Here is a 24,877-nt window from a genome sequence, read left to right as displayed (position 1 = left end):
AAACTCATCCTCTCATCTTCTAAGCTTGATTTGGGGTATCCTTCCTCCTCCTAAAACCATCAGTTACTAGATAAGCTCAGCTCCCTGGTGAAACCTCACCCTAGACTTAAGCTTACCATTTTCCCTTCTCATGGCTGCAGCAAAGCAGATAGGAAATTTGGAGACTAGGAGGAAAAGCATCTGAGGGATGCAAAAAAAGACACATGCAATAGAAATCTGTGTCATGGCCAATGAACAAGTGAAAGGCTTCAACACAGGGAATATGAGAGATGTAGCAAAAGGAGGATTTCATCATAAAATGAGGATATTGTTTATGAAACAGTGAGTTTCAGTGGCATATCTTTTTCAGCAGTAAATGCAATACAGCAGAGTGAGAAGTGATAATTTAGGTAATTCATTCCCCTAGCCCCTGACAGCATCCTCCAAAACCTAAATGCTCCCACTCTGAAAGTGGGTGTCTGCTGGAAGGGCCTGCCCAGGGCACCAGGGAAGGGCTGAAAGCCCCAAATTTAGAATCAAAGGCTGTGCTTGCCACAAAACACCAAGTTGCAGGCTGTTGTGTGTTCAAAGAAAGGCACACAGAAAATGTGTTTCCTGAAGAAGGGGACAGCAAGTCATAATGAAACTGAAGCTGGGGTTGCCACAACCAGAACCTGTGCTTTAGGAGCTCAGCAGTGCAGGATATGAGTGATTAATTTAATCAATGTCCTATTTCAGAAGGATATAAAAGAGGCTTTCATCAGGCAAAATGCTAGGATATACCTTCTTCCATTCTTGGCTTTCTTAACAATGCATCCACTATCTTTCATAATGCTTGGATCAAGCTTGATGGACAACCCTGCTCAAGGATAGACAGGGGCCACTCCTTCCCAGTGACCCATGGACACTTGTTCACTTTACAGACCTGTTTTACGTCACTGGCCACAATAGAGACTGTTCTCATACACACGGAGTTAATTATTTCCCATTTAAATCTTCTAATTATTTACATGTCTTATAGTAGGAAGAGCCTCTGTGGAATTACACACTTCACAACAAGTTTGCTTTGCTACCTCGATTGACAGCAAAAGCCCTTTTTACCATCTCAAGTGAAACAACCCAGCTTGCTGAGTCTAGTCTTTAAAAGAGAGGGAAGGAAAAAGCAATACTGCCATTTGCAAATTCTGGATTCCCTGCCTAACTCTGCATGGGTCTTTTCTAGCTTGGAGCAAGTAAGTGTGTGCTCTGAGCACCTGCAAGCTAAGCACCGTCAAGAACATCGGCTTTCATCTATCTCTGCCCACCTTGCCAGCTGAGACAGCAAATGCTTTTGGAGAAACCCATCTCTCACTATCTGCTCAGCATTGTCCAATGCCAGACACCACAACTATCATGCAAATAACAGGCTGTATCCACACCTCTCACTTACCAGCCACCACCTGTAGCTGTCTTCTGGGATGAAGGCATTTTGTGAGGTCAAGAAAGGTTGCATAGTTGAATTAAACCTCTGATCGAACCAGAGGGAATGTCCCAACTCAGAAATGCACGTGTGACAGCTGCACGGTCTTCTGGGGTACTTCAAGAGTTTTTGGACTTGCTCTGATAACTGCCCGATGAAATTTCTCAGATCCCAGGTGGATGTGGTCACCTGGTGTGTGTAGTTCAGTAGAAAAGATGTTACTGTGATGAGCAAAAAGGCAAAGGTGAATACTTTCACGTTCCTCCTCCTTACCACAACCATCTTTCCTGCTCGGGCTCTACTGTCGCTGCTGACCAAGTACAACGTAGGGTCCAATGTAAGGCAAAAAGGAAAGGGCGTTGCAGGCAACCAGCAGTTACCACCTTGAGCTTAGGCTGAACATACCATTTGCATGACCTCCATCCATAAGGGGAGAAACCTTGTTTCCCAAAAATGGGCTTAAAAAAGGCAAAGCTGGGTATTTCTTTCACCTCCTCAGTGTTTCCAAATCTCTTCCACCTCTCCGTGACCTGCTGCTAATCTCTTCCAATGAGAGTTCAACGAAGATGGACTCTTGTCCTTCCATGTACCAGAATATTTAGAGGGGACCAATATCAGCATAAAAATTTAGGTTTTCTCTGTTGGAGCAAGCCATAAATTAAAGCAAACAAACTGCAGAAAGAAGAGGGTGTGTTGTTGGTTTTTTTCTTGGAAGTTAGTTCATGAAAGATCAGATCATCTGGGGATGTACAGTACAGCAGAGAGATGCGCTTTGATGTCCATTTAAGCCATGACGAACAGTTTGCAGCCTGGAGACACAGACGCACAAAAAGAAGGAAAAATTACTGTCAGAAAAGTTTTTTTGCATTCCTCTCAACCTAATTTCTCTGCTTTTCTCTGCCCATCCCAAAACCTCTCATTGGCTCAGAGCTCTCAACCCAGTACCACCAGCTGCAATTTCTGCTGCGATGTCTGCATGCTGAGAAGTTTCAGGGTGAAATTTCTGAAAGGGCAGAGCATCGACCTGTGGATGGACATTGAGTCCCTTTGTACTGAACGAGCCGCGGTGCTCTGGCCTTACTTGAATTGTAGTCTGTAGCCATTTGAATGCAATGACTCACCTCCTTCCCTTAGGCTGCCCTTGATAGCCACAAGATACACAGCAAAGTATTCATAACTCAAAGCAGCTGAACAAAAAGCACTCGGCAAAGAAGGGAGGAGTAGGACAGGGAGGAAGAGGAATCGTTTCCTTTCTCTTCCTCTCCACAAATGACTTAGCTTCTTAAGGATCAGGACTGGACTCGTGATTCAGAGAAAGCTAAGCAAGAACAGCTCATACATCCTGGCACAGAGAGGGGAAATACAAGAATAAATGGCTTTTGTTTTGCGTGGATTACTGCTATTTTTCCTGCAAAGGAAGGCTAGGTGAGGGCAGCCTGGGCTCTCATAGTTCCCATGAGACACCCAAGTCAGGAAAAAGGCAGAGAGCTGCTTTACTTCAGCGAGTCAGAAGATACAGATGGACCTGGAGCTCCTCTCCAGTCCCCTCCTGGTGTTCCCCGCCTGGCAGCAGTGATCTGAGCCAAGTTTTTAAAAGCCAAAAAAAAACAAATGATCCCTTTCTCCCACTGAGTGATTGTTTTGTAGGAGGAAAAACACGTTGTGCTTTTAAAACCTTGGATGCTTGCAAAAAGTCCCAAAAGTGCCATTGCTTAAATAACAATCTTTTGTTAACAAGTTGGGTGTTTGGTTGTTGTTTGTTTTTTTTTTTAAATTAAAAAAAGAAAAAAGAAAACAAAACACTAGAGAAGCAACTGTGTCAGAATGTGTGCAAATTTATGAACAAGTGAAAGCTCAGCCGGAGAAGTCTCATTCACTGCACAGCTGCACGCTTTGGGCCAAGTAAGAGCAAAACTGAAACTGTTTCTGTTAAAATAAACCATTATTTTAAATCTATTCTGTGCACCACACCAACAAAGGATCCCCCTCATTTCATCACTCAAATCCTGACATGAGACAAGTGCATCTGATGACCACAGCTTTAGGTACAGCACCCCCAGTTTGGCTGTTGGCTTTTCTCCTGCAGACTTGTGAGGCCGAAGGTCCTTTTCAAAGGGGTTTGACATGGCGTTTTGGAGACGGCACAGGCTTGCTTTTAAGAGGTGGTGTGTAAATATTTCTCGAGCTGTCTAAAGCCAAATTTGAAGGCAGGAGCCTCAGACCCTGGTCTTAAGCAGTTGCTCTGCTTCAGCTTTCTCATCTGCAGCATGTGATGTGTAGCGTGTGCCCTTCAATTAGCTGCTGTTTGCCAAATGCCTCAAGATTTATTTTAAGACTGTCCCCTACAAATGCATTTACAGGAGCTCAAGGGCTGACAAGTGGGTCAGGCTGAATAACAAAAGGCTTTATTAATCCCAGCTGATGGGGCTTGCTACAGCGGTAAATCAAACAGCACCAGGGTACAATACTGTTCACACTCTAACTTTTTAGAGGGAAGTTTTTGGGCTAATCGGAAATCTTCCAAACTATTCCCCGGTACAATCTGGGAAATGCAATCCAAACGGCAGAGGGGATGCTGCCGGCTGTGCTTTGGAGAGTTAGAAAAGGAGCTCAAGAGCACAGCCCCAGGCACAGCACCCATCCAGGGCAGCTGGCCTGTGCCAGAGAGCAGCCCCAAACACATCAGAGCTTTAATAGCGTGGGTGTAGTTGTTAGTATAAGCAAAAACACAGCCCCAAACCCCTCCAAATATGCCAAATCCCAGAAGCAGATTGATTCTCCATTTATGGATTGGATAATTTAAGAGTTGTGGTGCTGGTGGGTTGAATCCCAACTGCTCTGAATACTGGGGCAATGTAGTATTTGCAAACACACCTCCTGCTCCTCTATTCTTTTTTTTTAAGTGGAGGAGCGAAGGAGATTATTCAGTCTTTCTTGGAAAAGCCTGTAAAATGGAGTATTGTTCATAAAAGAAACAATTCTGGCCTCAAATACAAACACCCATTTCACCAGATTTATTTATTTATTTATTGTAACTGAGCTAAGGTTAAACTTAATATTTAGAATTTGAAATAAACCCTCCCCAAAGCAGTGTTTATGCAGTGTACTATAGTGTTTCCAAAGTCCTGATCATCTCATCTTTTATAGCACATGATAGGAAGGTGGGAAACCAGAACTCCTAAGGCCCTTTTCCAGGGTGGAAATAAACACCGGATACTCTATTTTAAAGCCTGTTACTGGCAGTTAGTTTCCTATGAATGTTCATGATGGGGGGTGGAGGGGATGTGGAATAAAAGAAATGTATATATAACCTCAGAGAAAGGCTCTGGGGACTATAAATGCGATGTAGGGCTTGAGGGAAAGGAGAAGTGAAATGAATGGAAAATGTTTTCATCAAGTTCACTGTGACTTGGACTGGGACCGCTTTTATCTGTTTCTAAAATGCACATTAGATTCAACCCAGGGATCAGTACTTTCAGCCTTCCCAGCACCCTGCAACACAACTCAAACTATCCCTGTGTCTCCCTCTGCTCACATATATTCATATCATTACAAATGGGTTTCCACAAGATTTGCCAAGGTGCCGGGAAGCGGTTGGTGTGAGAAAACATGCAGGGCTGCCAACCTCAGCTGTTGGGAATGTTTTACCTCTTGATACTATTTGTGATAGTTAATTTAAGCCATTACCAGCTACAGTTCTTATCTACATACCATGGTGTGACCTTGGTATTAGTACATCTGTGAACAGGCTATTTTAGCCTCAGACTCAGAACAGGACTTCAGGTACAGAGATTTAAATTACATGCCCAGCTACAGCCCCCTGAGAGTTAAACAGATTTAAACTACAGCCTGCTGCGGCTGTGCCTGTGGGCAGCTATCCCAGCTTAGCTCATGCAAGCAGCAGGTTAAGCTACCTTAAGTGATTGGGTGCTTAAGGTCCTATTTGTGATCTGGATTTCTTCTGCTACTCTCCCACCTCATCCTCCTTCCTACCTATACCCTTGTCCCATGTAAGACACCCGTGTACACCCCAGGATAACTTATTTATGCTGCCACTGTCCATTGATATACAGTGCATGGAAAATATGAAATGCTACGTCCTAGGAAAGAGCAGAGAGAGACAGGTTCAGAAGAAGGGGCAGATTCCTCCAGCCTCCAGTCTTGAGTGTAGGAGTGGTTCCAGTGTGATTAAATGGCCATAAAGGAGGACAGAGCTAAATCTTTTGACTACATTTTACAAAATATACCAGGACTAATCCATTGTGATTTTCTTCATTGTCTTCTTGCATTTTAGAAAGGAGGAACAGAGAGAGCTTTTCTTTTCCTCCTTTCCTTTTTTTTTTTTTCCCCAGAGTAGATCTTTTTCTTTTATTTTGTATTGTAAACTCAGTCTGAAGAATGTCCCTGGTCCCTTGCCAATTTGGCAATTAACAAAGAAGGACTAACATAAAGCATTTCTTTACACCTTCAGGAAGTATTTTTTGACAGATCCACCTAAAAATGCAAAGTAACTGCATAGTTAGGTTATGTGATCATATCTCATCTACACACCCTCAAAGGAGCACACAGAGACAACAGCATGAGGGAGAGTCTAAATAATACCCTGCCCTAGCTGCTCCTAGGCCCATCCCAGGAGCCATGAGCCCATCGAAGGCCTATCTGTAGCAGCCCAAAGGAGCACAGGGGCACACAGGCAGGTGGAAACTTGACGTAAGGACTCAGAAGAAGGGGCGCTCTCTGGGTCCCTCCCAGGGCTGGTCCAGGGCAGCCTCAGCCACAGGCCTGGGGCTCACCCAGATAAGTGAATGAGGTCTGCATGGTCAGCCACACAATATTAATAGAATGCTGAATTTCTTGATTTTTTATTTCTAAAGATGCATGTAGAGAATAATAATGAAAAAATTTTGAGAAAAACATCACTGCACTTCTCACCCCCCAAGCTGTAAAAGTGCCACTATACTACAGCAGAGTTTTACCCCCTTTTGATGCCTATATGGGTGGCAAAGAAGTACTTAGTACCATTTTGAGGAGATCTTTGTCAGCTTGTGCTGATGGTTCAGGACACATCTATTGCCTTCTTGTCCTTAATTCACATTAAAACCTCTCTGTGAAACACAGTTCTCTAGTTTGAAGTTGCCAGCACATTCCAGACACAGCATGTTGGGCAGAAGAGCACAAAGGCAACAGGGCACAGCATCCCTATACAGGGATATTTCCAGCTCTCCATTCACTATCAAAGGTCCCAAAGTTCTTTAGACTCAAACCCCACATACCCACCTGCCTCGATGGAAGCTGGGGAAGAACAATGGGACGCTTTGCAGCTTTCTCATGACTGATGGTGGCCATCATACAACCCTTCTACAACCCAGAGTATTTTACAGCTTCAAGGAGTAAAGATCTGCTGCAATTTGACTTCAAGAGACTGTGCTGTGCTAGAGAGGTCTCAGTGGCAGAACTGCAGGTACCGATTTTCAGAAGCACAGTTTGGAGCCCCACACAGCAAAACCTTCAAAGATGACTTAGTGCTCCAGCTAAGCCATGTTGTTCTAAAGCCTTTTCACAAAACAAACAGTATTTCCTCAAGCATCTTTTCAGCTGTTTTGGGACCTTCCTCCCATCCACATTCCTCATGAGTAATGACTTGAATAACCCTAGGTTTTGAAGCCCTGGCCTGGGAGAGGATGGAAGGTTCAATCTTGCTTTACTGCACCCACAAAGGCCCAGAGCAGTCTTAGAAGATGTTATCCTGGGGCAGCAAAAAGTCACTGGAAAAATACACATAAATTTCCACCCTAGGTCTGTGCTTATGCCTGGAAAGGAGCAACAGAGGGGACTGTTTCACTCCAGACCACAGGCTTGTCTGCCCTGCCCTGGCTCATCGCTGGCTGCCTCCCACTGCCCAAAGCTGGCTGACATTTGGAAATAAACACTTCATTGGTCTGACACCTTGCCAGAGACCTCTGAGCATGACGCTTTCGTTATGTGAGATAGATTGTGCAATCAAAAGGCAGCCTGGCAGCCCATGAGAGTTAAACACAGGGCAGAAACGTGAATCTCCCTTAACCAGCTAATGCTGGGAGGCCATGCAAGACCTCTGACTCCAGGAGATGAGTGTTCCCAAACATTGAAGGGAAGAGCTAAAGACACAAGGTGGGGATGGGTTGAAGCCTGTGTCCCAGCATAGCTCCTGCAACTTCAACCTGTTCATGGTGTGATTTCCCACGTGCCACTGGCCACACAGCACTGGCAGGTACATGTGAGCCCTGTCCTTCTCAAACACCAAAATCCACTGCAGGATGCAATTTTGGAAAAGAACCACATGACATTTCCCTTTCTGTGCATAGCTTAATTGAAATCAGACTACATTTGGTTTCACAGAGCTAACTGGCTCCTGACTACTGTTACACCCTTACAGGGATGACATGGGTGCTGTTTTCCCATGTGACCACAGCCATAGAAAACCACCCCAAATTCTAACCTGCCATTTAATCATGAAGAAAATGATCTGCAGATTTTCTGACCCAACCTTTACTGTGCTGCAAGTCATAAATCTGTTTGACTGCCACTGTCAAAATTGGGTCACAGCACTGAAGTCACTCAAGCTGGTTGGCATATTGCTCTTAGATTTATTAAAATGTTCTCCTCAAACAACTGTCTAGAATAAAAACACCAGGCAACAACTGCCTAGAAAACAAAACCATTCAGGAACACTTAAGCCATGAGAAAAAACTGCTTTAGACAAATCTGAAGGCAGCTCCATGCCTCTTGAATTTGGAGCCAGCTCTTTGACAGTGTTTCATCTATCACAGCAAATAGAAGAAAAACTGGAGGTGGTTTATGGAGCGTAACTGCATGGCATTTTAGGTGCTAGTGATCTGAAAAAAACTGTTACCTACTTGTGTCTTATAAGTGAGCAAGTTTGCTGGCAGGCTTGGGCTGGCCAGGCAGACAGAAGATCTCCCTTCCTATGTGCAAAGAGATCTGGCAGACTTTACCAGGCAAGTTGCTGAGTGGTCTGGAAATGAAAATTCCTTCATGATGCCTGAGAAAAGGCCTGGAGGCTTTGGCTCAGGAAAGGTCATGAGCCTGCTCATACCCTTAGGTGCTGGGAGTTGCCATACCTGCAAGTGATTTTGGAGGAGCCCTACCTCTTTGCACACAGTCTATTAATCAAGAAATGGCACTTTGCTTCTCTAGTGGTACTTCATTTTCTTTCATCTATTCCAAATCCCCGTCCCCACAGACACACTGGTGTTATAATGAGCAAGTGGATGGCTACAAGTTCTTAAAAAGAATATTCTTTTCCTTCCCCATTCTGTAGTTTACAATGCTGGACAGACACATAGGTTTAACCTGATGAACTATGAGAGCTTTTATGTAATGGGCCAATACCTTTTGATGAGTTGGGATGGAACTTTTTGTCTGTCGTTATGTAAGCTGTCATGCCAAGAGCCCAAAGCTGGGCCGAAGAAAACAATAACCCTACAATGAAAATCCTAAACTAAAAATCACTCACTCACTCGAATTCTTTCACTTTACCTCTATGAATGATTCTACTTCAGGGACTTCTTTAAAAACATTCATGGAGACAATGGGACACATCAAACTTGTGGTTTGATTCCTATTAACCACCTTTTGTGGCAGAGAGTCTATAGTGGACAGAATTCCCCTGTACTTTCACATCCTTGTTCTGCCATTAGGTAGTCTGCAAGCCAGGATCAAAACTCTGCTGCCCTTTGGTTGGGAAAAAGGAGCAACCAAAGGGATTTCCAGGATACCTATGTGTGTTTGCACCTTGCATAATTTTTTTAATGGTTTGTGATAGGACAACCCTAGAGCTAAAGCTGGCAAGGAGTTTTTCAAGTACAGTTTATTTGTATGGCTTGCTTTCTTTTTTTTCCTTTGTCAAAAAGTCATCCTTCCGTAGATACTTACATTTCTGCTAGGAGAAGTGTGGAAAAAAAACAACTCCTTATTCTTGGGCAGCTTCTTCATATTGGGGTCTGACTATATGTGGCTTTTTATAGTTATAGGGACTTGGTTTAGTGGGCATGGTGGTGTTGTCTTGATGGTTTGGATTTTAGAGGTCTTTTCCAACCTTAATGATTCTACTCTTACTGACTCCCAGGAGAATTTCAGAGATTTTCAGGTAATCCAAATACAAAAAGACAAATTAGCAATGACAACAGCAGCAGTAGAAATAGAGGCAAGTATTACAGACGCAAATTCCTGTAAATGCATTAGTTTCAGTTTTATAGGATTACAGGCAGGGATATAGGATTATTTCAGATTATGGGACACTCTAAACTAAAGGTGGAACTTGATCACATTGACAGTAGGTGTTTTGCTAGACTGTCCATGAGAAATCAGCTCAAAAATAATCACCAATCTATTTCCTGGTTAAAACTGTTAGGAAATATAAGTGACTACAAATACAACTGTGGAACAGACTTCCAAGAACTCTGATTTCTGGGATTAAGAGTGATTAACACACCACAGGGACACTCATGGCATTACAATTACAAATGAAGAGAAAGATTAGATGATAACGATACTGTTGATGGCATTGTCAATAACCCCTAAAATCTAGGAAGTGTTTCCTTGCCCATGTGAGCACATCTGACTCCTTGCTGGGATTCCTGCCCTGAAGCAATACCAAGCAGTTGGCACTGTGAGGTTGTTAACTGGTATTAATACTGATGGGCTCCTTGTTAAACTGAGAGCATTTCTCCTACAATCGATGACACCAACTGATACAACTCCACATTAAACATTTATTCAGACAGGCTGAATTCACTCTGGAGAAGGCTTAATTACACCATGGGGATTTTCTGCTTCACTAACCTGGGATTTATGCTTAGTCTTTCTTGTGCTATGAAGGTGTCAAACTGTCCACAATTAAATTCAGAGGTATTCTAGCATTTTGGAATAGTGTGAACCTGGTAGTCGGTGCAAGCTATGGCAAGTACAAAATAATACTTATATGTTTTCCATCTAGCACACACACTGCTGAAAGTTTTCATTTAGTGTGCACACAGTAGCCACAGTAAGTTTACAAGGAGTCAAAAAATAATCCATTACAACTATATTACAGATATGTTACACTTTTGATAATTAATATAGCCATAATTACAAAGCCATTAGGCAGCTACTTTAATTGATTGATCATTTTTTATGTCCTTAATAGAAGTACTTGAACTATTTGGATCCAAATGCACTCTGCTCTTTCACCCAGCCTAGGAATAATTCAACCTCTGTGCATTCCAGCTTTAGCCCTACATCTACAACAGTGTTGACTGTCAAGAAAAAATCTAATGATTCAGACTTCAGACTACCAGATCATAAGTTGTCTCTAATATCTGATAGATGAATGTAGCTGTCTGGATCAGATAGCATGTATATGACCCCTCAGAGTTCCATTGGTGGAAGCTTTTCTTTCTACTATGTGGTGATTTGGATGCAGGACAACCTCAGAATCTAAGCAAAGAAGAAATTTTGCCTCTGTGGCAAAAGCATTTTCAAAACACTTTTAAAGTGTTTTTAGAGAAACAAAGATTAGCACACATCAGAGTGGCACAGAAAAAGCTTCCTGTAATCCTGAATATGAAAATATGTCGAGAGCTGCATGTGAAATGGATTTGCATGCATCAGAGAGCTGCACATTCAGGCACTCGACTGGGCATCCTGAAGTGCATGAAAAATGCTAATATTGCATAACATGGATGCTGATAATTGTCTGTGTTTCTCCGATATCCAGACATGCACAAAACTGTGGCATCTTTTCCACTTTACCCCTTCCACATCTAAAAGATACCTCCATTTTCAGTGGTCCAGTGCAGCCTTTTCTTTCTGTTGCAAGCGTTTGTACGTATTACTGTTGCAATGAACATGGGATCCTGTTCTAACTTTGATGAGAAGTTGCATAGTAACTTTTAAAATGGGGCTTACAAAACTGCTTCCTCTAGCAATAAAGCTCCCAGCAAGTTTTAATGGGCACAGTGTTAAAAGCTAACAGTCTTCAATGACCACAGGCAGCAGAGTCCTGGGGCTTTGAGCTTGCTTTTAAATGAATCAATTTATGTCCAAAAGTTTGCTTAGCAAATGGCAGCTGTGGGATTTTGTTTGTATTTTGCCTTTATTAAGCAAAGGAAAAAGAAGTCATCTCACCTTTAATTAAAACCTCTCAAGGATTTGCTGGGAACTGTACACCAAGAAACTTGAAAATACACTGTTCTGCCTGGATTGGTTTTAAACAGGGTAAGATTAAGTGTTCAATCTCTTTTAATATGCTTCTCTTGCTAAAAAAAGAAAAAAGAGGCAAATGCTGAAAAATACTGACTGTATCCAAAGGAAAGTCATGACAAAGAGCCTAAACATTCCCAGAGGAGAACTACTTATGGAGAAGACATAGCATCAGCCGTAGGGCGTAGTTGTTTTTAAGTTGCTCTAAAAGGAGACAAGAACCCCAGTCACAGAAGAGATGTCACACTCAGCTATAAGGTGTTAATCCAGGATGTGGTAGTTGTTGCTGGGGTGTTCCCATCTTTAGCAAAATGTAATGGATTCCAGAGTGTCCTTTGCCACAGCATATGGAGAGGTGGGTTCTAGATGTTTGTCTAAAAGATGAGGTTTTCAGTGACCAGTATGGTTACTGCACAGACATTTCCAAAACTGCAACTGAGGGAAATCATTCTCATTTTACAACCTTCTGTACTTTTAACTTCTGAATTTCATTGACCCTGCTCTCATTTACATGCATGGTAGACTTGGGGCATTGCTAATTTGTATGAGAAAGAGTGAGGAAAGTGTGGGAGACAGACAGTGACAGGGCTCAGTGACAGCACATGGCACACAGAGGCAAAATTATCTTGTCCAAGTTTTACAAGTATATGCAGTCATTTCTGTTCATGGACGTATCAGCCAGAGAGACAGGTGAGGTGGGGACCGCTTACCCTTTGCAGCCACCCTGCTAGATGCGGCTCCTGGCTGACGCCCAGGACTGAGATGGATTGGCTTTAGTTCTAGACATTGGTTCATAAGACTCACAGGAGACTCAGCTGGGTGAGGTGCCGAGAGGTTTCCTCCTGTGTGAAGGCGGCACCAACTAGTTACACATAACTCCTCTGATAGAAGTTTGTCTAACCCCTTTTGAAAACAGTCAGTAGAAGAAATTGTCCTCTGTCTCTCAAAAAAAAAATTGTTATCAGTACAAGGCCATCCTTAGCTCAGACAATAGCAAAAAAAGCCCTTCCCCAAATTTGTATTTGACTTAATAGTCTTAAAGAAAGAAACTGTACCAGTCTAGCTTTTATATGAAATACTACTTAGTCAACCATTCAGCCCTGGAACACCTCAGAGCATCATTCTGTAGTGACTGTGAACACCCACCTGATGCTGAAGCTGCACCCTGCCCTGCACAACAATGCAGAGAGGAGCAAGAATCATAGAACCATTTAGGTTGCAAATGACCTTTTAAGATCATAGAGTCCAACTGTAAATCTAACAGGGCTGAGTCTACCACTACACCATGTCCCTCAGCACATCTATGTGCCTTTCAAATACCTCCAGGGACGGCAACTCAACCACTTCCCTGAACAGCTGTTCCAGTATTTGGCAACCCTTCCAGCAAAAAACTTTTTCCTAATATCCTATTTAAATATCCTATTTAAATCCTGGTGCAACTTTAGGCTGTTTCCTCCTATCCTATCATTTATTAATTGGGAGAAGCAACTGACCTCCACCTCACTACGATCTCCTGTCAGGTAGCTGCAGAGAGAGGTAAGTTCACCCCTCAGCCTCCATTTCTCCAAACTAAAACAACTGCTGGAAGAATGTCCCCTTGCTTTCAGATCCTTGGAACCAGCTGTGTGACCGCGAGCGTTCCAGTTGTCTCAAACAGCGCCACTGAAGGACGGGTGTGCACATGGCACTCTGCACGGCTCCGGGGGTGCTGCCCTCCCCCGCGCCTCCCATGCGGGGGGCGAAGGGACAAAGGAGGCTGCCAGGGAAGCGCGAGAGAGCAGGGACCGGAGGAAGCCGCTCCGCTCCGCCTGGCCCCATGCCGCTCTGTTCCCACCACTGTCTGTGGCCCGGAGAAAAGCCACATGGCACAGCCCTGCTTGGCGCTGCCTGCAGCCTGGAGAAGACCAGGTGGCACGGTGCCGCTCCCCCGCCGCTGCTCATCTCGCTGTGTGCGCCTGCCGCCAAGAAACTTGGAACTGCTCCTAGGGCAATTCCACAATTTCAAGCCAGGGAAATACTGACATCCCTTCTCTTTGACATATATTTTTCCCACTGCTTTCCCTTACCCTTTTCCCTCTGCTCCAGTCCAATCTAATAAACCCAGTTCATCAGCCGTTTGGCATCGTTTCACCTTTATTTACTCCAAAGGAATTATCTGAACCTTAGCCCGACACCCCCCAACCCCAACCCCTGCTGACCAGGGTCGTGACATCAGCTTCAGCATGTGATCCCATCCCTTACTTACAGAACACGACACTACGCTGGGAACAACAGGAAAGAATCCTGATGCTGCAGGACCAGGTAGCCAAGTGGGGAGGCTGAGCAGACTGCACACAACAATAAGCACACAGCCCATAGGGATAGTGGAAGCTGTGCCTGGTGAGACTCTCATGCACATACCAAAATGGTTAAATGTGTGCTTCCATAGCTCTTCTTCATCCTCACCTTTTTACTCCAAGGTAGTGGAAAAAAGAAGAAAAGGTATAAGGAAAGAGGATTTGCCTGGATTAGGTGGGAGGGTCTAGGAGCAGGTTTACTGCCCAGCTGACAGGGCTTACAACTGGAATTAACTCTTATATGGGTCACACCACTGTGTGCAAAGGAGGGTGAGGGCACTTAAGGATCTAAACACTGTCCAAATTTCTGGCTGTCCAAAATAAATCAACCTCCTACCATGGTAAGAAGCCTCTTCTACAGTGAGGGTCTAAACAAATGAGAAAGATGTCATCTCTCTTCATCCAAGGCTTGTATTAGAATCATAGAATGGTTTTGGAAGGAATATTTAAAAGGCCACCTACTCCAACCCCTGCTACCATGAGCAGGGACATCTTCAACTAGATCAGGCTGCTCAAAGCCCTGTCCAATATGACCTTGAATGTTTCTGGGGATCGGACATCTATCACCACTCTGTGCTGCCTCTGACAGTGTTTCACCAGTGTCATAAAAAAAATTCTTCTTTGTATCTAGTCTAAGTCTATGCTCTTTTAGTTTAAAAATGTTACCCCTTGTACAGAGGTCCTGTCCGTGGGGTGAAACATGATTTTCATGCAGGACAAAAGCAGAATTTGCTTTCGAAAATGGCTTTACAAAAACCATGGAAGCAAGCTGCACATTTAGTGACTGGACTCCACAGCATTGTCAGAGCAGACAGAGGGAATGAAGAGGTTCTTGCCACCCTATCCAGTACTGCTGGGAGGAATAAAGTCCTTTTGCTGCCCAGATGCCCATCAGCAACATTTCTCGGCACACAGATATGGTTCCTGTGGGTGATACCTGCCCCAAGCCCAGACAACACAGTTGTGTGAGAGCACATGGCATGTACATGTTCTCCCAGCTCTGATGTGTAAGGCCATTGGCTTGATATAAGTGTTGCATATTACTTCAAGTTTGCCAGACATCTTTGACATTAAATGACTGTAGAAACACCATGCTAAATAAGAAATGAAAATAGACCTTCTTCCTGATGAGCGGGGGGGGGAACCTCAAACTCTAATAGCCTTAGACAAAAAAAAAAAAGAATTTAAAAATCCCAATCAAAGCCAGATTTGCAGTGACAAAATCCAGGCAGCAACAGCCAAAACACTCACTGATTTCATTTGGGGTACTCCACTTGAACTGTTTGGAAGCTGAGTTTCCAGAGATACTGATCATCCACCCCTGACTGGCTTCCATAATTTTAGCTACTCAACCCCCCCCCAAGAAGTCAGAGCAGAATCTTTCAGGACTGCTCTTCCTCACACTGAGCACTCTTCAATTTACCCTTGTTTTTTAGCAAAATCCAGCTTTGGTCTGACAGCATCTCTTCCCACACTTGTACACAGATATCACACACACCCTAACTGACACAGGGCCTTGCTACCAGTTTCAGAACACATTGGAAAGGTGTCCAAAAGAAAAAAGGACATATGGAATCCTAGAATTATTTTGGTTGAAAAAGACCTTTTAAATTACTCAGTCACCAAGATTTATCTCTGTTTTCATTTCTGACCCACTAAGGCTGGTTTGCTATGGAAGGAATGGCCTGGGGCAAAACCCTTGGAGGAGGGGGTAGCACACAAGCCACTTATTCAACCGCCATGACAACTCTTCACCACAAGCCTTCTTCTCTATGATCACTCCAAAATATCACCATGCACAGGGCACGCTGCTGCCACCTCTGCTTCACAGATGGGGAAGGGGTGAGTGAGTCTGCAGGCATCTATTTTATTCTCACCCTTACAGAGCTCGAGGGTAGAAATGCAACATCCATCCCCAGCTCCTGACTCCACTGCTGACTCTGCTAATTCCCTTATCCCAGTGCTGCTCAGCATTTCAAAGGTAAATCATTAGGAATGGGAAGCTGGAGCAGTAGCAGCAGTTTTACTTTGCCCTATGCAGCTCCCTTTACACCTCTGACCTGCAGTTTTTTCAGGGCTGTGTTTCAGCCTGGGTCCTCCGAGCACTTGTTAGGCAGCTGTCCCTGGCAGGGGTAAAAACTAGTTTAAGATGGAATTGGCTGCTGTTCCCATCATTCTTTGCCAAGTCTGATGCATCCCTCTGCAAATTTTCTGGCATAATATGCCACAGTTGGACTGAAAAAGAAGCATAAGCCATTCATCGGCTACTGATAAGGGCAATTTAGTTGCAAATGCATGGCTAGCTATCTTAGCACCAAGAAGGTAATAGAGGATTCAAAGTATAAAACTCTATTTTAAGGTGTCTTCGGTCCAATTCACATCCCTGTGCATGTGTTTGTGATGACTCAAGCTGAGTTTCATTTACGTTCATCATACAGGGAGTGCCGCATCCCATCACTGCTGCCAGCAGTGCACAACCTGCAGTCACAGCAGTTACTCCTCCATCATTAATGATAGTGGTTTGAGGATCCACTGGAGAGCCTTTGTCAAGCTCTGTCCTCAGCTTCCCTGGGACATTAAGCCCTGACATTTCCACTGCTCATTTTGCAGTGTCTACAACAGCTCCTTCTGCAGAGGCTTGCCATCCCCACCTGCCTTTCTGACACCAACAGAGCAACTGATTTGAGTTACTGTCCCACATATGAGAATCTCCACCTATTCAACCCCTAGAGTTAAGAGGTGACATGCTGCTTTTTCTAACTTTACCACCAAGTAAGTTTTTAACAGCCTTTATCTCCACTACTCTGGAAAAGATTAACCACTGCAACTTTGTGTTGCTACGACATTAATAATAATAAAAAAACCCCAAACATTTATTTTTCTTCAAAAATAAATAAATCAGAAATTGGCATTGCTGTATAAAATCCTTGACATTTATAAATAAATATTGGACCTACTACAATAGAGTGAATTTACAGCAGCAGGCTGTATGCTGCTGCTGAAACCTATGTGGCTGCCATAATACAGAAACAAACTATAAGAAGTATTGGGGACTGCAGTTTGCATTTTATTGCCTAAGAAAATTAACGTGTAAATAGCAATAAAATGCACAATTATTTAGCACAAAGCCAAAATGCTCCACAGCATTTACAGGCTGATGGATGGCTTGCCTGCCTGCTCTAATTTACCATAAAACAAGAAAGACAAGAAGGGAGGAAAATAAACAATGGCTCCTGTCAATGTGATTAGATGCAAGACGCCAGGTGAGAGCAGCTGGGCTCTGAAGAGGACAGCACAGCCCTGCTTCAGCTGGCTTTGCCTTTGGTCCGTCAGTCCAGAGTGCCACGCTGCTTGGCAAAGGCAGCATCACAGCAGCTGAGTGGGGAGACAGGGATTTCTGCTCTCAGACTCATGTGCCCCATCCCTGAAGCCTCTGGCAGAGGATGGAGCAGTCACTTCGGGTGGTGTGAAGGTTTTGTGCCTGTGGCAGGAGGAGGGGGTTATTAGGCACCTTTGTAACAGATCAGTTTCTGGACAGGAAAAATGCTTCCTGGCACAGAAGTCAGTGGTCAGCTGTCAGGGGCATTATCTGTGAAATGAGAGGCAGGGAGAGCCTAAAAGAGATTGGGAGGTGTGGGGGGAAAAGGTAACAATCCTTCAATACCATCTGTTAAAAAGCAAGGAGAGAGAGAGGGAGGGGGGAAAAGCATTCACAACACTTTATGGGATAAAGTAAACTGCAAGCAAAGCGAGCGATACCAGCTGGCTCACTGGCTGTGGTTCAGCTACCCACAGCGATGCCTGCAAAGAAGCCACGGGGTCCCAGCAGCAGGAGCCAGTTTCCCCAGCACCAGCATCTAGGCAACACTGTGCTATTGTCAACCACCCTATTCCAAAATATTTCTGAGTGTGATATGGTACACACTACCAACTCAACGTTTTTATTGAGTTGTTTTCTAGACACACAGGCATGTGAGCCAAAATTTCACTGGGGCAGAGAAGCCACATGTATCTACTCACATTTGCACAACACCTTTTAGGTCATTGAGGCTACAGAGACATGAATCTGGTACTTAAAGTGATCTTGCCCACAGGTTCCTTACACAGATAGTGGTGCTCCTGCAGAGGGTATCGGAAGTCATTTAGGGATTTTGGAGCAGATGAATGGAGTGGATAACCTCTTGGGTCACTTCTCACAAAAAGCCGGGATGACAGCCAGGACTTGCAGCTCCAGCCCAGTGCTGGAACACACACCTCAGTCTCACTTTCAACTCACACTTGTAATTTCAAAGTCAAATTTCTCTCCTGGGGACCATGGTGAAGGGGCTGGCTTGCTCCCTCCCTTGGCAGTGTGGGGACCTTCACCTTGTCTTTCACTGGGTTCCCAATTCAGACACTAAGTACCTAAGGAGAGGCAGTATGAATAACTCAGAATGAAGGGGAAGGATGCACTAGCAGACAACAGGGATCTTTTTCAATGCTGGACTTGTCAAGAATAATTTTCCTCCTTCAAGTTCACATAAAGCCAGATGAGTCTTCAAAATCATTTCCACCAGCCCTTTAATCCAAAGTCTCTTTTTCACAAAATTCCGAATGAATTTTAAATCTGCTCCTGTTTACAACAGAATCAGGACAAAACAAACAAACCAACCAACCAAACCAAATAACAAATACCCAAAGTAACAGAATGGGGTCAAGTACTTTCTATCAAGGTCTCCTCCATTTACTTCAATGAGAACTCCAGAAGCAAGTCCTGCAACAATGATCTTAACTCTAACTAGAGCAAGGGTCCTATGAAGGACTCCTAAAGTTGCTTGTCAGACCTGCTCCAAAGTACAACAGAAAAGCTTTCAGCAATGTGCCAGGATCTTTCATCAATTATAAAACTGCAATGTAGAATCAAAAGTAGAATACTGAACACTGGGTTGTGCCCTTCCACATGCATTTCCCTTTATAAGTGGGAAAAAATGAAAATCAAGTCAGTAATCATTAGTATGACTGGATTTGAAAACAGATAATAAATAGTACATTCATCTTTTAGTTATTAACATAACTAAGCTTATTGCATAATATCTGCTTATTTTTGGAAAGTGGTCCTTTATACCTGTCCCAACAGCACAACACTGAGTTGGCAAGAGGCTGGAGCTTTTGAACAAACCAGAGAATTTCTTCAGGTCAAACTCACCAAAAATTTCATCTCTGAAGTCTGGGTCACCAGTTACACAACTTTTTGAAAGAGAAAGTACCCTTGATTTAATAGCCCCTTTGCTATAGTCCACTTGACCAGCTTTGTGGCGGCTTACATCTCACTTGGCTGTGCAACAATAGCAGTTTATTGATGTCACAAATGATTACAAAGGAAATTTTGGTACAGAGGACTCATCTCCCAGATCATACATTCAGAGTGCTGAGATGACATGTCCTCCCACCTGTCTTTGCTCAGGACAAAAGCTATTGCTCCAAACCCATAAGACAACTCTCAGAATGGTCCACAATGTTTATCATACTGCTCCCCATGTCGTTTCTGCTCACTGGAGCTGGAGGCTTGAAGCTGGACCATGCAGCGGATGAACCCCCTAGAACGCCATGCTTGGGCCCCAGGATGTCTTGTTCCTGTACCACCAAGAGCCCTGCAATAGCTGAGGAATTCCTGCAACGTTTTGATGACTTCTCTCTGCTGTTGTGTGCTGCCTCTCAATAACTGGATAGACTGGTGGTGTAGTCTGAATAGCCAGTCCCACTGTGGCTGTCATCTACTGTTTATATTCCTTAGTTCAAGTCTCATAAAAAGCCCAATTACTGGTCTTGGAGTGATAAATCAGCATTTCAGAATTTATTCTTGCTTCCATGCAGTCCTATCAATCACATCCAATACATATTTTGTAGCGCTTCCCTTTGACTTAACCTTACTCATTGTACAAAGCATAGTGTTGCAGGGGAGAACACCTGCATGTATCTGAATATAAACAATTACAAGATTTTAGAGTTTAGGGTGTTTTGCTGGATCTCTATTCTGAGTGGAGTTCAAGTTTTTAAGAAGACAACAAAACCCCTGCTCTGTGCCTTGGGATGCCTTAATCCTCTTGTGATTATAAAGCTGATAGAAAGAAAAAGACAAAACACATTAACCTTTCTGACTCTGCTCAAGTCTAGTTTTGTCCTAGCAAGGGGGAGTCAACACTTCAGGAATACATTAGCACAACAAATAAGGCACTAGTTGGCACTTTAAGTGGCTCCTAATGTCCCTCCACAACAGTGCAGTGTGCTGTCATCATGACAAGTCAGGCAACAGATGCCTTTATTTTTAATTTCACTGAAGAAATACTGGTCTCATCAACAAGGCTCTAACCCAAAGGCAGTACAGGTCACGGCCACTCCCCAGGCGAGTGCTGCTCCAAGATGCCCTTTTCCTGCATGTTGAAAAACGTCTCTAGCTCATAATTCAAGGCATGGGTTCAAACGTCTCTCAGAAGCTCTTTCAGTTACATCCACAAATATGGTTCCACTCTTCAAATGCTACATTGGCAGCAAAATCAAAGGTTTGCCACTGCTCAGCTGTTCCAGTTTGGAAACAATTTTTTTTTGGCTAAGATTTCTCCAGTCAACCTAATTCCCACTAGCCATCAACTGCTCTGCTCAGATCAAGGCAATAGTCTGAATGTTTTGCCTACAGAGAAGGAACGCCTTGATTTTGGTGCTCTGCTGATTTTTTCCTCAAAGGTGAAATTCCCTTCATGAATCATTTAGAGAGAACTCTTCTCTCTTCTGGCTTGCTATTGAACTGTCTAGGAGACAACATTTAAATGCAAGGAGGCAAAACAATAGTATTGACTGTCCTTTGCCCAGGTTTATTTAATTCTGTAAAGCAAACAGTTTGTGTGAAAAGCATTCCTAGTAATAAAAGCGTATTGCACATTTGCTTATAGAGGGTCACTGGGGAGAGTGAATGTGCCTGTACTCAGCAATAAATGTTTGATTCTGTGTTGCACAGCAATTATTCAAAATGAGAGAGACTATTGGATCCAAGACTGCTGCCCTTTAGGAATGAATCTGTCAAGCTGTATTGCTCTGGATTTTTTTTACCCAAGTGGATTTTATCTCCACACTCTTATTGCTGGGTGATAGTCAAGGCTTTAAGTCCAAGTTGTGTCAAGCTTGAAAAACAACGTTTGACTAACAGACTGCGCTTTCTGTGTTAAAGGGAATACTGTGAGGTTTTACCAGTATTATTGTTATTATTAACTATCAATATGCCACAGCATATTAAAGAGGTAACATTTAAAATGCCTGGATGGCTTAGTCTAAGATGCCAGGGAAAGACAAGAGATTTCAATTTAATTATCCCTAAAATTGCTTCTTCGCTAGATTTAAAAATGCCGTAGCTTTAGTTATCAAGGGGAATTTGTGATGCTATCACATATTTATTCTCACTGGGTTTTGTACATACTTTGGAAATTTATCAGCAATCTGGTATTTTTCTGTCTTCTGAAGTTAAACAAGAAGGTATTAATATATTATACACCTACATGCCTCTGTAGGTACTTTCTTGACATTTATTATCTATCCAGCCTCGCACTTGATAGACTTCTACATATTGCTCAGTGAAATGAAACAGAATCCCAGAGAGTTTAAGTGCATGCAGAGATGTGTGCCATTTCCCCTCAAAGTAAAATTTAATCAATGCAGTGCCACCTCAGCCCTGACCAGATGATCAGTCAACACAGCTCTGAGTAATATCTTGGAAAATCTGAGCCTACAGACAATTACGGACCACTTAATCACAAAATTTAATCAAGATAATAATTAGGCACTTCATCCTGTGTAATGCATAAGGATGTGAGCCTTCCAACTGCTGCTGCCAGATCGGAACTGAACACAGGAATGAGGGAAAAGAATCAGTAAATTCAACAGACTATATCCTTGATGAGGGAAGAAAAGCTAAACTCAGACAACTTGCCAAATCCTTAAGAAGAGATCCAGTGCTTTGTGCCAGTTGAGAAACCAACTCTACGAGATTCTTTCAAAGATCTATTTCTTCAGAAGACCAACCTGGTATTTTTTTATTTGACCAGGCTTGAGAGATAAAACTCAGGGGCCTGGCACAGTAGGTGCTCTCTTGCTGCTTGGTAAGCACTTTTTGCTCAGATAAACCTTGCACTGCAGAACAGATGAGACTGAAAAGGAAAAGCTCTATTAAGAGATTCTTTCAAGGTCAAAATGAAGAATATAAATCTGTCAGTCATCTTACCCACCGTACTGCACTGCCTCTGTTGGGTCAGCTTTGCAGGTCTAAGCAAAGAGCTAGAAGACCCTGTAGTTAATAAATTTTAAGTACCTCATATTTACTGCAAGCTAAGCAAAGTCAGTTTCTCAAATAAATACTATTAAGAGGATTTTTCCATATTTCCTTCCAACTTCAAAGTACCACATGAGTCTTCTTGCCAGAGCTAAGTGACATCCACACATCACAGAGCTGCAGAAACAGTAGCAATGTATCTGTAAACACTAAAAAGTCCAGAAACACAAAGGCTTGGAAGAAAGAATGGAGGGGTGTAGAAAACGGACTACACAACCCAGTAGGGTCACTTTCATTTGTAAATTCTACCAAATCTATGGGTTAAAAAGAGGATGAAAAGCAGATTTTTCTGCCTTTAAACTGGTGTTCTGTTGTAGGTTGAGTGGGTCACAAGTAAACAGAGTCAAAAATAAATAAGTAACTATACGCTCTGTCTGTGCAGAAAATGTCTGTGACAAGGCACTGAACACTGCCTTGTCCTCAAGGCAAGGCTGGACATGTTTTAAAGATCTGTTGAACTGCTTTGTTTGTATTACATATCAGGTTAGTGACAGTTGTTGGAAATCAGGTGCCAAGTCATTTGAAACCACATCCCAATGTTACCTACATACTGTCCTTTCTTCTCTCTATGCATGGTTTGCTGTGAAATTAAGAGGGGCAGAAGAAACTAAGAAAGGTGCACACCTTCATTCCACTGAGACTTTACCTCTCCCACTGTGGTGCTGGGCCCAGTTTACACCATCTGAAGACACCGGCTAATATTTTAAATTCGAAAGACGAGTAGATTCTCATAGACGGCAGCAGAAAGTCAACTCCACAGAGGAAGTGAAATCTTTTCTTTACACATAAGAGACTTTTAAAAAAGGAAAAAAAAGTAGAGCTAAATGATGACATTTCAATCTTCAGAGTCACTGTTGGCTGCAATGAATCCCTTTTGTAAATTCAGTGTCTTAGGCTGCAAAAAGTAAAACAGTTTTATTATCAGCCATCGTAAGCCTGCAAACAAGAATTCCCACTGTATTTTAATGGCTGCTGGCCATATCTATCAAAAAGGGGCTCTAACAGACATACAGTTATCATTGTTCAAATTTTAATGAATATATGGCATTCCCATTCATTATTTAAGTGACATTCAGACACAGTTTCAGTCAACGCTGCCTCTTCATAAATGTTATTAGCTACAAATGTGCCTTTAATAAAATATCGCACTGTGCAAAAATAAGTGCTGTACTGATAAAAGAGAAGTGAATGGAAGCAGCAATACAGTTTGAACTCCTTATTCACTCAAAAATCTCTTTTGATTTTAATGGGCAATTTCTCAGCCCAGCACAGGAATGCAGGGTCAGGCCCAGCGGGCACATGGAGGGACACAAGCAGCACCTTCTTCAAACTCTTTCGACTCACATGAAGACTGATACCCTATTATTTGAGACAGAACTGGTCTATGTGTGGTCAGTTTGACCACAACTCAATAATACTGTCTGTAAATCCAATATACATGGCCCTCTGGACAGCTTTACATTCATTATCCAACTCTTTGGGCTGCACACTCTGAAAACTAGTGTTTTGGGCTGCTGAATGTGGTTCAATGTATTTAAGGCTCTGCTTTTCTCACAGGTCCTTGTGTTTTTCAATAAACTAGTGTGCTGTGGTGTCTCAGCTTAGGTACTCAGAACTGAAACATCCTAAATCTAATCAGGTTGCAAATGCTGGTCCCAGACTGCTTGCTACCCAAGCCAAAGAAGTAGCTATTTATTTTCTCTAAATTAATCCCAGCTCAGCAAGTCACTTAAGCACACATCTAACTTTATAAAGATAAAGTGGGTTCCCCACTCACTTAAATAAGGCAGATGCAAATGCTCTGCTGAATCAGGTTTATAAAAATCCAATAGCAGTCAGTAATATATATTGTGACACACATGAACAATCTCTGCTCTGCAGCCAGGCGGCTGGAGCATACTGCTAGGATCTGTACTGCAGTGTCCTCCCTAGTGCCCTGGGAATGCTTCCTCTTCCCTGCATCCTGCTCCATTCCCTGGGCTGAAAGCCACACACCTCCTCCTCCACTCTCTGTCTGGGAATAAGATGCGTCTGTATATAGAAGGTATCTATTATGCAAGATTTATCTTGTGTTTCCCTGCCTGCACTAACTGTGCATTTGAAATGAAAAATACTGCCTGTGCCTAGGCTGGGTGTCTGAAGCAGAAGAGGCAGAAGCAGAGGTGGTTTATTTGCCAGAGCAGAAAGCTTTTCTTCTGAAATGACTTTAGATTAAATTGGTTTTATTTCTACCAGTATTAAAGAGCAAACTGACACTTCACTGGAATAGTGAACTTGCCCCCAAGAAACAGGGTGAAGATGAGGGTGAAACCCATCCCTACTAAACCTGGTCAGCTCTGACAGACTGATCCAGGAAAGTGTCAGCAAGACAACAAAAGACTAAAAAGGATGCGTGAGGGCAAGCTTGCATATCTAACCCCTTCTGCTTAGCAGCTCTCTTCCCACACTGGCACCTAAACTCTGCAGGGACTTTATCTTAAAGGAAAAAAAAAAAATAGTAGTAGC

At 43.1% G+C, this 24,877-nt stretch overlaps 1 protein-coding gene across 4 annotated transcripts in view; it reads right to left on the bottom strand.

The window, feature by feature from the left end:
- Positions 1-24,877, bottom strand: part of ST3GAL1 (ST3 beta-galactoside alpha-2,3-sialyltransferase 1) — a 77,802-nt gene that overhangs the window by 19,832 nt on the left and 33,093 nt on the right. For 2 of the 4 annotated variants that reach the window (XM_068155491.1, XM_068155490.1), the window contains one exon: positions 1,409-2,247. In XM_068155491.1, coding sequence (XP_068011592.1) covers positions 1,409-1,720 — 312 coding nt within the window. In that variant the 5' untranslated portion in view covers positions 1,721-2,247. Of the gene's footprint in view, positions 1-1,408; positions 2,248-2,559; positions 2,715-13,925; positions 14,080-24,877 lie in introns of those variants that run through there. The other 2 variants (XM_068155493.1, XM_068155492.1) reach the window with 2 other exon arrangements.

This window comes from Melanerpes formicivorus, unplaced genomic scaffold (assembly GCF_026170545.1).
Source record: "Melanerpes formicivorus ecotype bairdi unplaced genomic scaffold, bMelFor1.0.p_v2 SCAF_32, whole genome shotgun sequence".
Lineage (NCBI taxonomy): Eukaryota > Metazoa > Chordata > Aves > Piciformes > Picidae > Melanerpes > Melanerpes formicivorus.
The sequence above is the reverse complement of the archived record's forward strand: the minus strand, read 5'-3'. Positions and strand labels throughout refer to the sequence as shown.